This window comes from Gossypium arboreum, chromosome 4, assembly GCF_025698485.1.
Source record: "Gossypium arboreum isolate Shixiya-1 chromosome 4, ASM2569848v2, whole genome shotgun sequence".
Classification (NCBI taxonomy): domain Eukaryota; kingdom Viridiplantae; phylum Streptophyta; class Magnoliopsida; order Malvales; family Malvaceae; genus Gossypium; species Gossypium arboreum.
The window spans coordinates 4,109,532-4,125,699 of NC_069073.1; the positions used below are offsets into that span (position 1 = coordinate 4,109,532).

Here is a 16,168-nt window from a genome sequence, read left to right on the forward strand (position 1 = left end):
AATGAGGTTTTCTGTTTTGTTATTATTTTTTTTGTGCTAATTTACAAAGTTTGATAATTAAAATATGTTCTAATTTTTTATCAATTTTATATATTTAGAATTTAGATTTTTATTTTTATTTTCATGATATTATATTCTACTTTTTAGATTTAAAAATTAAACTTGAATGTCGACTGAGTCTTAGTTTAATTGGTATGAGTATTGTTGTTAATGAAGGATTACGTGGGTTCAAATGCGCTAAATTGCATTATGCTCCTATTTATGGGTTGGGAAGATGATACGGGTAGTTTTAGATATTGTGTTAAAAAGAACAGATATGATCAGAATTTTAAAAAGATTATTCAATAAAAAAATAAATTTCAAGTCCGTTACTATTGTTACAATTCTTCTATTGAAATTTCTAGTGCGATATTTTGAAATTAAAAAAAAAAGTCATTTAATAGTCATGTATCAATAAAATAGCTTTGAAAATATTGATTAAGATTTTTTCTTAAAACAATTATTCAAAATTATCATGATAAAATATAATTTTTCGTTGGAATAGTTTTCTTAAGAAAAATTACTATTTAGACTAATTAATGACATGATAAAAGTAGAACCAAATTATATCAAAATTAAAGTATATAGATAAAATCTCAAATTTCAGCATTGTCTAGGGGTCAAAATTGAAATTTGACCATTGTCTTATAATGTAAAAAAAAAAAAGTGACAGTGTAACACCCCTAACCTGAATCCGAACGCCGGATTAAGGCTAAGAGGTATTACCGAACTAAACATTTAATTATCTCATTCACGGTGTCAATAAATATAAACAGAGATCGAGCTGAAATACATACTAATATTTAAGTTATACGCCATTTTCGTATAGCCAAAATATTTATAATTTCAAAACATAGTTATCATCAGCCTAACCTATACATGCCATATCGAGTCCAAAATATAACTATACCAAAAAGATCGATAGTGTGATGAACTGCTGACGATCCCCGAGTCGGTGGCCAAAATCAACAATCTATAAAACAGAGAAATAAAGAACAGAGTAAGCTTTCAAAGCTTAGTAAGTTTTAAGCATCACAAACAATTAAAGACTTATCGAAAATCAAAACATTCATTCACACTTAAGTATCATTCTTTAGTACTAATAATTCACAAAAATCATTGACTGAATGTACATGAGTACATAAAGAAATTTAACATATAATTCATATACAAATATATCATGACCGATTAAATCATTCTCATATTCACAAATATAACCATCAATCATATTTATATATATATATTCTTCTTTGATGCTAATGATTCACTTCGAAATCAATTCACCGATGAGTAAGTAATACGTACCTGAACATTTTAAATGTATAGTACTTACTCGACGATAGTTTACTGCGAACATTCAATATCGTAATCTTACTTAACTTACTGGCATTAAGCCTGTTAGGTCTTAGGACTTGAAACCAATTACCAGCACAAGCTCATGGGAATTTAAACCCGTATAATACCATTTCGAAGCTCGGGACTTTAGCAGGACATATTTCCAAAGACATAGCCTACGGACCTTAAGTCCGGATATAATTCCAGCACATAGCCTGCGGACCCTAAGTCCGGATATACATCACTGAATGTCATGCATACTTATTCGCAAGAAAATTCAATTCACATAACATCTCACAATCATAGTTCATTTATTCCATTCGAATAATAGCATAACATGGGCACCATTCATATAACTTTTGGCTCAATAACATACATAAGAATATATGTCCATTTACTTTCCAAGCTTAACTTCTAATGTCTATTCGGCTTTAAGCCTTAAACATAAATTATTTGTCACTCAACTATATTCAAATAGAATCAATAGATCGCAGTACAGTTATCATACACATATCAAGACATTATCAATTACGTACTAAATGTGACTATTCAAAACTTACCTCGGATATACTTGAACGGTTGCAGAAAGGCTACTCAATTACTTTCTCTTTTCCCCTATCCAACTTCGACCCTCTTTGCTCTTGAGCTTGATTTAAGCCTATGGTAACCGAATGAAGTTTTCTCCCCTTTCCTCTCTTACATTTCGGCCCAGAAGAACAAAGGTGAAGCTTTGTTTTCATCACCCATTTTCTTTTTATTAATTCATTACTAAATTAAAATTATAAAGCCATTATAATTAAATAATACATATATTTCATATAACATATCATCATTTCCGGCCACTACCTAAATAAAATGAATATTTGACATGCAAGTCCATCCTCTTTGTCACATGCATTAATAGGCCACTTAAGATTAACCTATCACATTTCAGAATTTTCTCACATAAGTCCTATTTAATAATTTCACATACAATTTACCAAATTAAAACATGAAGCTTTCACACGTGCATGTACACATACAGTAAGCATAGATTATAACAGTTAATTATTTTTATGACTCGGTTTTGTGGTCCCGAAACCACTTTTCGACTAGGGCCAAATTAGGGCTGTCACAACTCTCCCCCACTTAAGGAATTTTCGTCCCCGAAAATCTTACCAGTGAATAGATTTGGGTATCGTTCTTTCATAGATTTTTCGGTTTCCCATGTAGCTTCTTCGATCCCGTGTTTGAGCCATAACACCTTTACTAACGGAACCTTTTTGTTTCGCAACTCTTTCACCTCGTGAGCTAGGATACAAATCGGTTCTTCTTCATAACTCAAACCAGATTGAATTTCAACCTCTGATGGGTTAATTATGTGCGATGGATTGGATCTATAACGTCGAAGCATCGAGACATGAAAAACATTGTGAATCTTTTCAAGTTCAGGGGGTAAAATCAATCTGTATGCGACTGGCCCAATTCGTTCGGATATCTCATACGGCCCAATGAACCTCGGACTCAATTTGCCTTTACGGCTAAATCTGAGCACCTTTTTCTAAGGTGAAACTTTAAGAAATACTTTGTCTCCAACCTGATATTCAATGTCTTTTTGTTTTAAATCCAGAACGACTTTCGACAATCCAAGTCGCCTTCAGACTTTCACGGATTACTTTTACTTTTTGCTCAGCATCTTTAATCAAATCGACCCCGAAGATTTTATTTTCACTAAGCTCGGTCCAAAATAACGGTGTACGACATTACGACCATACAAAGCCTCATAAGGTGCCATCCTAATGTTTGATTGAAAACTATTGTTGTACGCGAATTCAATCAAAGGTAAATACCGTTCCCATGAACCACTAAACTCAAGGATGCAACATTTCAACATATCCTCGGGTATCTGAATTATCCGCTCTGATTGACCATCAGTCTGAGGATGAAAAGCGGTGCTAAAATGCAACTTGGTACCCAATGCTTCTTGCAATTTCTTCCAAAATCGCGATGTGAATCTCGGATCTCTATCCGACACAATAGAAATAGGTACCCCATGTAACCTTACAATCTGAGAAACGTATAATTCAGCTAGTTTGTCCAGTGAATAATCCGTACGTACGGAAATAAAATGAGCCGACTTAGTCAGTCTATCAACAACAACCCAAATCGCATCTTTCTTACTTGACGATAATGGCAACCCAGATACAAAATCCATCGTGACTCGATCCCATTTCCATTCGGGTATCATGATCGGTTGAAGTAACCCTGAAGGCACTTGATGTTCCGCTTTTACTTGTTGACATATCAAACACTTCGAAACAAAATCAGAAATGTCTCGTTTCATACCAGGCTACCAAAATTGACGTTTCAGATCGTTGTGCATTTTTGTACTCCCCGGGTGAATTGACATTCAGCTACTATGAGCCTTATTCAAAATTACCGAAATAAGTTCTAAATTTCTTAGAACACACAATCGACTTCTGAACCTCAAACAATTTTCGTCATCAATTTGAAATTCTGATTCCAAATTTGAAACACATTCAGCTTGATTAGCAACCAATTTATCATCAACTTTCTGAGCTTCACGTATTTGATGAATCAATAATGGTTTGGCCCTTAATTCTTCTACTAACACATTATCAGATGAAACAGACAGGTGTACATTCATCGCTCGTAAAGCAAACAGTGATTTACGACTTAAAGCATCAGCAACCACGTTAGCCTTTCCCGGGTGATAGTCGATGACAAGCTCATAATCTTTCAACAACTCAAGCCAACGTCTTTGTCGCAGATTTAAATCTCTTTGAGTCATCAAATATTTGAGGCTTTTGTGATCCGAATATACATGGCACCTCTCTCCAAACAAGTAGTGTCGCCATATTTTCAAAGCGAATACGATGGCAGCTAATTCAAGATCATAGGTCGGATAGTTTTTCTTATGCGGCTTAAATTACCTTGATGCGTAAGCTACAACTCGACCTTCTTGCATCAACACACAACCCAGCCTAAGTAAGGATGCATCACTGTAAATGACAAACTCTTTACCGGATTCGGGCTGCACTAGTAATGGAGCTTCAGTCAAATACGTTTTCAACTGATCGAAGCTCTTCTGACATTTTTCTGACCATTCAAACTTAACATCTTTCTGCAGTAGCATCGTCATTGGTGTGGCTACCATCGAAAAACTCTTTACAAACCGTCTGTAGTAACCGGCAAGTCCTAAAAAGCTCTGAACTTCAGTAACATTTCTTGGAGGCTTCCAGTTAAGTACGGTCGAAATTTTGCTCGGATCAACTCGAATACCCGATACGGATACCACATGACCCAAAAACCTAACTTCTCTCAACCAAAACTCACATTTACTGAATTTAGCATATAACTGCTTATCCCATAAAATCTGCAACACTAATTTCAGGTGCTCGGCGTGTTCAGTTTCATCACGTGAATAAATTAAGATGTCATCTATAAACACAACTACAAACTGATCCAAACACTGTCTAAAAATTCGGTTCATCAAATCCATAAATATTGCAGGGGCATTAGTGAGCCCAAACGGCATCACTAAGAACTCGTAGTGACCGTATCTCGTTTTGAAAGTAGTTTTAGGTATATCTGAGTCTCGAACTCGCAACTGATAATAACCCGATCTCAAATCTATTTTTGAAAACACCGAGGCTCCCTTCAGTTGATCAAACAAATCATCAATACGCGGTAACGAATATTTATTCTTTATTGTCACTTTATTCAACTGACGATAGTCGATGCACAACCTCATGGTTCCGTCCTTCTTTTTCACAAACAACACTGGTGCACCCCAAGGTGATAAACTCGGTCTAACGAAACCTCTATCCGTCAACTCTTACAACTGAGCTTTCAATTCCTTTAATTCGGTTGGTGCCATACGATATGGAGCTATCAAAATCGGTGTAGTCCCAGGTACAAATTTAATGCCAAACTCTACTTCCCGATCAGGTGGTAACCCCGGTAATTCTTCGGGAAAAACATCCGGATATTCACAAACCACTAGCACTGATTCAAGCTTCTTTTCTGATTCTTTACTATCAAGTACGTATGCAAGATACACTTCACACCCCTTTCTCACATATTTTTGAGCTAACATCGAGGATATTATTATTGCTGGCAATCCGTTCCAATCAGTAGACTCAACTCGGATTATCTTATTATTTGCACATCTCAAATCAATGGTTTTACTTTTGCAATTCACAACTGCATCATGTACGGTCAACCAATCCATACCGAGGATAACATCAAATTCATCAAATGGTAAAAGCATCAAATCGGCCGGAAAGCAGTAATCTCGGACTACTAGGGGGCATTTCTTACACACCTTATCAACAAGCACATAACGACCCAAGGATTCGACACTCGAATAACAAACTCGAAGAGACTCAACAGATAAAGTCTTCTTGGATGCTAAAGTCTCACATACATATGAATGAGTAGAACCAGGTCAATCAAAGCAATCACATCAAGATCAAAAGAGTAAAAGTACGGTAATAACATCCGGTGATGAAGCATCCTCGCGTGCAGATAGCATAAGCTCTAGCAGGAGCACGAGCCTCGGATCTGGTTGTAACATCTCTAGACCCTCTCTGACCGCCGCTAGCATTCCCCGTATTCCTAGGTGGTCTACTTCGTGCTGTAGTATTACTCGGTTTCCCACTCTGATTCGCATTTTGTTCGGATAATCTCGGGCAATTTTTGATAAAGTAGTCGGCTGACCCGCATTTATAACAGGAGCGATCATGAAATCTACAACTCCCCGAATGCCATTTACCACAATACTTGCACTCGGTTCTGTCCCGACGTTCGTTTCCAACATTGGCAACTGAAATGGCTCGTGTACTCACAGGGGGTCGATCATGGTCTCGTCTGGAAAAACTTGAAATATTCTTTGATCGGCCTGAATCATCTCGAAATTTCTTCGATGATTGCTGAAAAGACTTTCCTGAAGATCTTTTACGAAATTCTCCAGCTTCGACATCAGCTTTTTTTTTCTTTACTAAGTTCTTCGGCTTTGCAAGCTCGTTCTACAAGTACTACGAACTCTCGTATTTCAAAAATGCCAACAAACATCTTTATATCTTCATTCAGCCCATCTTCAAAACGTTTACACATAATAGCCTCAGACGATACACATTCCCGAGCATATCTACTGAGTCTGACAAACTTCCGTTCATAATCAGTAATTGACATGAAACCCTGTTTAAGCTCAAGAAATTCTTTTCGTTTTTTATCAATGAACCTCTGACTGATATATTTTTTTCGAAATTCAATCTGGAAGAATTCCTACGTCACCCGTTCTTTGGGCACAAAAGAAACAAATGTATTCCACCAATAATAAGCAAAATCACGTAGCAGAGATATGGCACATTTCAGGCATTCATCAGGTGTGCAAGATAGTTCATCGAATACTCAGATAGTATTGTCCAACCGAAATTCAGCTTGCTCAGCATCATCGCTATCTGTAGCCTTAAATTCAGTAGCCCCGTGCTTTCGGATTCTGTCTACCGGAGACTTATTTAGCCTCGTCTGATCAGTTACCGGAGGTATCGTAGGTGCAGGGGGTGTATTATTCGGGAGTGGGGGTTGTGGAACAGCCGTATTAGTTCGAATGTATTGGTTGAACCAATTATTCATCACACTATAAAAGGCCTATCTAGCCTCCTCGTTCTGATTGCTTGCAATAGGTTGAGAGTCCATCGGCACTGTCCCATGCGTGGGAACAGGCGCTACACTCTCAACATCATCGGCTACCACTCGATTGGGATCGGGATCCATTACTATACGAAAACACATTTTTAACTGTCAGAATTCATCATACTACCGTATTAATACTATATGGATGTATAGCTAGACTCAAACACTCAACCTTAGACCTAGAATCGACTAAATCGTAGCTCTGATACTAATAAAATGTAACACCCCTAACCTGAATCCAAACGCCGGATTAAGGTTAAGAGGTATTACCGAACTAAACATTTAATTATCTCATTCACAGTGTCAATAAACATAAACAGAGATCGAGCTGAAATACATACTAATATTTAAGTTATACGCCATTTTCGTATAGCCAAAATATTTATAATTTCAAAACATAGTTATCATCAGCCTAACCTATACATGCCATATCGAGTCCAAAATATAACTATACCAAAAGATCGATAGTGTGATGAATCACGACGATCCCCAGTCGGTGGCCAAAATCAACAATCTATAAAACAGAGAAATAAAGAACAGAGTAAGCTTTCAAAGCTTAGTAAGTTTTAAGCATCACAAACAATTAAAGACTTATCGAAAATCAAAACATTCATTCACACTTAAGTATCATTCTTTAGTACTAATAATTCACAAAAATCATTGACTGAATGTACATGAGTACATAAAGAAATTTTAACATATAATTCATATACAAATATACCATGACCGATTAAATCATTCTCATATTCACAAATATAACCATCAATCATATTTATATATATATATTCTTCTTTGATGCTAATGATTCACTTCGAAATCAATTCATCGATGAGTAAGTAATACGTACCTGAACATTTTAAATGTATAGTACTTACTTGACGATGGTTTACTGAAAACATTCAATATCGTAATCTTACTTAACTTACTGGCATTAAGCTTGTTAGGTCTTAGGACTTGAAACCAATTACAAAGACAAGCTCGGGAATTTAAACCCGTATAATACCACTCGAAGCTCGGGACTTTAGCCGGATATATTTCCAAGACGTAGCTGCGGACCTTAAGTCCGGATATAATTCCAAAGACATAGCTCATGGACCCTAAGTCCGGATATAATTCCAAGACATAGCTGCGGACCCTAAGTCCGGATATAATTCCAAAGACATAGCTGCGGACCCTAAGTCCGGATATACATCATGAATGTCATGCATACTTATTCGCAAGAAAATTCAATTCACATAACATCTCACAATCATAGTTCATTTATTCCATTCAATAATAGCATAACATGGGCACCATTCATATAACTTTTGGCTCAATAACATACATAAGAATATATGTCCATTTACTTTCCAAGCTTAACTTCTAATGTCTATTCGGCTTTAAGCCTTAAACATAAATTATTTGTCACTCAACTATATTCAAATAGAATCAATAGATCGCAGTACATACAGTTATCATACACATATCAAGACATTATCAATTACGTACTAAATGTGACTATTCAAAACTTACCTCGGATATACTTGAACGGTTGCAGAAAGGCCACTCAATTACTTTCTCTTTTCCCCTATCCAACTTCGACTCTCTTTGCTCTTGAGCTTGATTTAAGCCTATGGTAACCGAATGAAGTTTTCTCCCCTTTCCTTTCTTACATTTCGCCTGTAAGAACAAAGGTGAAGCTTTGTTTTCATCACCCATTTTCTTTTATTAATTCATTACTAAATTAAAATTATAAAGCCATTATAATTAAATAATACATATATTCCATATAACATATCATCATTGCCGGCCACTACCTAAATAAAATGAATATTTGACATGCAAGTCCATCCTCTTTGTCACATGCATTAATAGGCCACTTAAGATTAACCTATCACATTTCAGAATTTTCTCACATAAGTCCTATTTAATAATTTCACATACAATTGACCAAATTAAAACATGAAACTTTCACACGTGCATGTACATATACAGTAAGCATAAATTATAACGGTTAATTATTTTTATGACTCGGTTTTGTGGTCCCGAAACCACTTTTCGACTAGGGCCAAATTAGGGCTGTCACAGACAGCAAACCTAACAAAAATGGGAAATCATTTGTTAGTAGGGTGAGCGTTTGATCGAATCGAGCCAAATCGAGTGAAAAAGTTTTGAGTTAGTCAAGTTGATGAGTCTTATTTTATCATCCTAACTTTACTTGAAAATTTTCTAATTGAGCTAGGTGAAATGAAATTCTAGTCGAGTCGAATAAATTTGTTTAAGTTCAAAAAAATTAAACCGACCATATTGTAATCTTATTAACAATATAACTAAATTTTGAGTTTTAAAAACTTAAATATCACACACACACACACACACACATATATATATATATATATATATATATAGATACTCATTTCATAATTTACTTGTTAAGTCCTCAAATTTATTATTTTGAAATTTAAAAAATATATATAAATTATTCTTTTTATATATTGTAAAAAATTAATTTTTTAACTTGTGGAGTTTGTATATATTTTTATAAAATTTTAAAGTTTAGAAGATTATTTGAATTTTAAAGTTTTGAGAATGACCAACATACACATTTTGAAAATTTCCAATGATCTAAGGGTATTTATATCAACTTGTTATTTGATTTATTCAAATTATTCGAATTATTCAAGTTGTAAAATTCAACTCAACTCAAACTCGAAAACCCAAATTACTTATCGGGTTGGTTCAAAAAAAATCAAATAACTCAATTCAATGAATTCGAATTTTAAAAAGAAAAAAGAAGATTTTTTAAATTGAATTAAGTTTTTCCCACCCCTACCTATCAATCTATAAGACTCTTAGGGTATTCAAATTATACATAACCATCTAATGTTTTAATTGAAAAGTTAACGATATTAATTATTTGGGCTAATTAATAGCATTATAAATTATACTATAAACTAAAGTATAGAGATTAAATCTCAAATTTAAATATATTATAAGGACCAAAACTAAAATTTAACCATATTCCTAAATGTAAAAAAAAAAAAGCATTGTGAGGTGCCACATGTCAACTAAAGAAAAATGTCATAGAAAAATGTCATTCCTTTTATATATAAGTAAATAGATATTGATATTTGAGTTCTGAGTCGAAATTTGAAAGAGATATTAAATTGTAACTGAAAACAAAAAGGAAATTGTAAATGTTGATCTCTTAATATATATATTAAAAATAATATTAGCATAATACACTGTTATAAATAATATATTTTCGCTCAATTACAATTAAAATCAATTTAGTATAAATCATAATTGAATTGAAAATTAGAATAAATCCGAACAAAACTCATATTTAGTGAGATCGAAATCTAGAATAAACCGGGATAAAACCTACATATGATATTAACACATGATGGGGGTTGAATCTGAATACTCAAAATTTCAATGTCAACATCGTCAAAGTCTCGTAAGCAAAATATGTATTTTTAAGATACATTAAAAGGAAATTAGAATTTCTCTTGCAATGAGTTAAAATAATAATTTATACATAAATTTTAACTAAGTTCACTTTTTTTTTTGTTCAGTTTGCATACTTAAACTTGACAATTAAGTCCATTTTGGCCTCTGAACTTGGATTCCATCTGAATTTGATGACATGGAACTATCTCAAAGTGCCACACAAACGTTTATATTTTCCAAATATAAAGATCAAAATAAACATAATTATCAAATTCAAATACTAAAATAAACAAATATATATATATATTAAACCTAAGTACCAAATTTAAAAACCATGAGACCTCCTATTTGCAATTTTGTTGAATAAGATGGGGACTTGGTAGAATATAAAGGGTCCTGGTTTTGAGGTGTGAAGCAAGAATATGATGCAAAAGTTTTAAAAGTAAATAATTAACATAAAAGCAAAAGAAAGGAAAAAAGGAGCAATATCTCAAGTTCCAAGTTTTAATTTCATCAATGATACAAATTCTTGATCCGACTCAAAGAATAATCAACTTTATCTTTGCTATGTCAGATATATATATATATATATATATATGCTTTTCGTATGAGTTTAATTTACTTGACCAAAAATATTCCTTCAAATAAACCAACATCTTTAGTCATCATATATAATATGGGTAGATGCCATTTGTTTGTACAAATTTAATACTTTTATTTCTCAATTTTACTTCCTACTTTTCGAATTTTAAAATTTTAGTTCTGATCAAAACAATAATTGTTAAATCTGTTTAATTAAATTCAATCAGGTCCTATCTTAGGGTTGTTTGAGAAGGTAATCGCCCATGGCCCAAGGCCGGAAGGGGCCCAAAAAATATTTTTTTAGTTTTTAATATGGGAAAATAATTTTAGACTAAAACAAATTAATTAAATGCCTAGAGCTTTTAATTTTTTACCATAAATGCTTTATCTATTAGGGCTCCAAAACTTTTCTAGCTTTTATTGTATTATATTTTTTTAATTTTTTTTAAAAAAAAGAGTCCAATTTATTATTTCACCTAAGGCCCCAAAAATATAAAAAAAACGAACTTGATTTAATTACTAGTCATGTACTATGAGTATGTTTATAGATTTAATCTATCTTCTCCGATTAGGTCATTCTACGTTCCTAGACTTTTGAAATTCCAGTCTTGATGCAAATGAAAATCACTAATCCATTAACTGGATTTTTAGTGAGTAATATGTGAAAATAATAAACTAACATGGTATTATATATATATGATAATATGTTTGCTGCATTATATTTTGAAAATAGAGTAACTTAATAAATTTAACTGTTATCGTTTAGTGAGAATAGAAATTTTCGAAAATTACAAGTATTAATAAGTATAATTGAATTTAAAATCTAAAAACCTAAAAACTAAGTATTAAATGTAGGAAAAGTATAGTTGTTGGAGCATGTTTTAACCATACAATTTTCTAAAGAATATGAAAGCTAACTTTTTCTTTAAATGATGATGATGATGATGTCACATATCTGACATGATTGGTCAAATATGCAATGATGTTGTCCATATATGGTATATAATAGTCCGAATGCATCTGCCACTTGAATCTTGACCTACCACCTTCACCTTCCGAGCTACCAATGGCTGCTGAAGCTAAAACATCTCATCCTTCTCGTTACTACTCCTTCGACAAGTTATCACAACAGACTCAGATGACTAATAAAACTAATTCCCTTCAAACTCTTGAACCTGATGTTCGCCGACATCTACTCGACCTCGTCGAAAGCATTTTCAAATTTGTTGTTGATTCCAAGGTTACTTGCTTTATAAAATTTCATTTGCGTTATTTTACTTTGCTCTACTCCAAAAATAAGTTTGTTCAGCAAGTAATTAGCTCGGTTGGTTCAGCACTCAGCCTGATCCAACATCTAGTCAAGCTCATTAAGTCAAAATGGGTTATCTTTGTTGGTAACTCCACTTAAATGCTTTTTATTTGCTGCAGGATACTGATCAATCTGCAGAGTTAGACAACATGATCAGCAGCCTGGAGAGAATTCAAGGCATGCGTCAAGTATTGAATGATATACGAGATATCTCCTGTGAGGTTGTTGTCTCAAAATTATTATTACACCAACCACTGCATGCATGTTTTGATTAATTTATGAATGTACTAATCAAACGCATTGTACTTGCACCATTGTAGATGTCATGCAATCTTTTAGCAGCAGGAAGCGGGAATCTGGAGAAAACCAGAACAGCAGTGCTGGAAAGGCTTCGCAGTTATTCATGGAGCGCCAAAGTGGTGATAGCTATCGCAGCTTTTGCTTCCAGTATCGGGGAGTTGTCGATGCTGGTGAAGCATCGTGATGACGACCTGATGGCTAAGCTTTTAGTTAAAATCCTGAAAGGCCACTCGCCCAAACTCGATTTGAACGCTCTTACGGAAGCAGGGCTTACCGAAGGTATGTTGGAAGTGGTACGCACCAATTTGAAATTCTCCGACAGCCTAAAAGTACAGGAATCCATGAAGGAGGCGATGCTGGAGTTTTACCTCAACGCTACAAAAAACATCTTCGACATTGTTTTACAAATTTCAGCCGTTTTAAGCAAAAGGGAGTAAGCCCCTTCCATCCTCAACTCCAAACTTAATTAATTATTGGTGCTTCTCAAATTTTATTTTTTTTTGGTGATAATAAAAAACAAAAACTAATTACAAAATAGTATTATTAAGAGAAAAAACATTTGTAATCTTATCCAAATCCACTAAAGTGTGTGTCATCATTTGAGGATCATCGAACACTTGTAAATTATCAAATTCAGACAAGGCTTGTTTAGCAAGACAGTCTGCAATTTGATTTTGATTTCTCGGAATGTACCGCAAGCACCACCGTTTCTCTTGAGATAAAATGCTTTGGATGCGCCTAATTAACGCTGAATTTGCCTCTCAATTTTGATATTAGTAAATTAGTACCTTTAAAAAATCGGAGTAATTTAATACCCGTTAATTTCAAAGTGAGCAACTAATGATAATTAATCGCCGTGTTAATTTTTTGTTAATTTTACATGAATTTAATTCATATAATAACAATTTTAACTCTTATAAGTTATAAATGTTGAGGCTAAATTTGTTAAATTTTAGAATAAAATCAGATTTAAGAAATATGTAAACTTTAAATGATAAAATTATTATATTAATCAAAATTAAGTATAATTAATGAAATACGTTAACACCGTGATTAATTAAAATTGGCAGAGATTAAAGTTCTAGAAATTTAAAACTCCTCCTAACTTAATTATTTATATGTTTATTTATTTCTACTTTTCATCTATTTTAGGGATGTTCATGTTGAATTAAAATCGTTTTCAGCACAATTAAGGGATATAAGTATTCAACTTCAAGACAACATGAAGTATATTGGTAAGTTTTTTTCCTCACCGAAGTTACAACTTACGATTATATTAATAATTACAATAAAATCAATTATTATAAATATACAATTGAATAAATCATTTTCATATATTTTTATACGATTTATATTTTAACAAATCAATTATTAAATTTATCGATATAATTATAATTGTCATAATTGTAAAATTTTAAACCGAAATCATATTATATACTAAAACTTCAATAATGCACAGACCATAATGATGCATCATATTTGTTATTTGTAATTTTATTATTTCAATCAAAGCTTTATTTTGATTATTTTATATTTTATTGTTTATTGGATGCTATTTTTAAACTAACACCTATGTTTTAAATGCGTGGTTTCTACGTGAACACGTATATCATCGAATTACTAATTATTATAATGTTATGCTTGATTGAATTGAGGTCACACATTAATCATTTCGGGAGTGTTTATATATTTTTATATTTTGATAAATTTAAAAAATACATATATTTCAGACATGTTTACCATTTCAACGTCAATTTTTAATAAATTTATATAAGAAATTTTCTCGTGGTGTCTGGTAATGGAGTAAATGTAATTTATATTTTACGTGTGATCACAGGCGCAGAGAAAATTTCTCCACTTGAGTATGAGGAAGTGTCCGAAATCAGTACTTCGGAACTGATAGCAAAAATCAAGAAATGTATTGAGGTTGGTTCAAATTACACACCACTGCAGATTATTGTGGGATTCATTGTTTCAAAATCTGGGGTTTTGAGGTTTGATTTGTTTGGGGGTACAGGTACAGGATTCTGAAAAACTGAGAAACAAGCATGTGTTATTTCTGATATCGGATCTCAACATCTCCATAGAAGAAATTAAGGTTCTCGAGAGATTGTACGAAGAGAATGAGGGCAAGTATGAAATCGTGTGGCTCCCAATCGTGGGATCGTTGGCATACGATGACAAAGCAGAGGCAAGGTTTTTGGAGCTGAGACAAATGATGAAATGGATTGCGGTTTTTCCACCCAGGATTAAAGAAGTCATTCAGTACATCAAGAGGGATTGGCACTTTATAAAGGAAGCGATTGCTGTGTCGGTGACTGAAGGAGGGGAAATAACATGCCTAAATGCTCTCCCTATGTTGTGGACATGGGGTAAGCGGGCCTTCCCTTTCACTGATGAGGAGTGGAAGAAATTGGACGAGCGAAAGACTTGGACGCTCGACTCGCTGTTTGATCAACTTATCCTTCCCGGTGACAGTGGCATAGACATAGAATCATGGGTATTTTTTTTTTCATCTCTAAATTTCTGTATTTATTTTTGGTTCAGTTTTTGGGGTGCTTAATGGCTACTCTGATTCATTAGACAAATAGCGAGGCGACACTTGTATGCTTGTTTGGTGGTGGGGATATATCATGGAACCAGGAGTTCATCCAGAAAGTGAATAATGCTGCACAAAGTGCCGGTGTTTTCTTAAAACTTGTGTACTTGGGAGTGGGGAAGAACAAAGGCAAAGGCCTAACGAGGAACCAGCTGGGTCGAGACATTCTGGTTATTCAATCTGAATCACAGTGGCAGTTTTGGAGTCGACTGGAGAGCATATTGTACGCCAAAATCCGATTTGGCAAGAAGGATGAGGTAATGCAGGAGGCGTTGAAAGTGGTTGGGTACGGCGGGAATGGGGAAGAATGGGCCATGTTCTCCATGGGACAAGGTGCCATGGTCACAACCAGCGGAAAAACAGCTCTAACTATCATGGAACACTACCAGCAGATGGAGAGAAGCGGCATGATCGGGGTTCATTTCCTTGAAGGAATAAAAAAGTACAAGAAATTAATAACCAGGGATGTGCATAGCTGCATCAACCTTCACCTGCCGGCTATGGGTCAGATTCCGGGGATAATGATCTGCCCTGAGTGTTCCAGAGTGATGGACGTGTTTTACACTTATCGCTGCTGTCCTGAGTAATGCACAAATAATACACACACACACACTATATATATATATAATGCATGTTTGAGCATTGAAAAAAAGAAGAGGAAATAGATATAAGTGTATTGCCCCTAAGGCTCTACCATGTTACTATGTTATTACTAAGCATATGCCATGGAATAATAATAATATCTGAGGCTCAGCCACTTATTCACCAACTCTGGCTGGTGAAGAAAGAGTCCAGGACTTGTTTAAGTTGTGTTGTAATTATCTCTCTATCAGCTGAAAACAACAAGAAATATCTTGTTTTTCTTCTTACAA

At 33.9% G+C, this 16,168-nt stretch overlaps 1 protein-coding gene across 1 annotated transcript; it reads left to right on the forward strand.

The window, feature by feature from the left end:
- Positions 1-12,049: 12,049 nt before the first annotated feature.
- On the forward strand, positions 12,050-16,168 carry LOC108459629 (protein SIEVE ELEMENT OCCLUSION B-like). The gene is made up of 7 exons (XM_017759030.2): positions 12,050-12,328; positions 12,517-12,618; positions 12,718-13,130; positions 13,850-13,932; positions 14,535-14,623; positions 14,715-15,197; positions 15,281-16,168. The coding sequence occupies exons 1-7, from the start codon at positions 12,155-12,157 to the stop codon at positions 15,881-15,883; spliced, it is 1,947 nt and encodes a 648-aa protein (XP_017614519.1). The 5' UTR covers positions 12,050-12,154; the 3' UTR covers positions 15,884-16,168.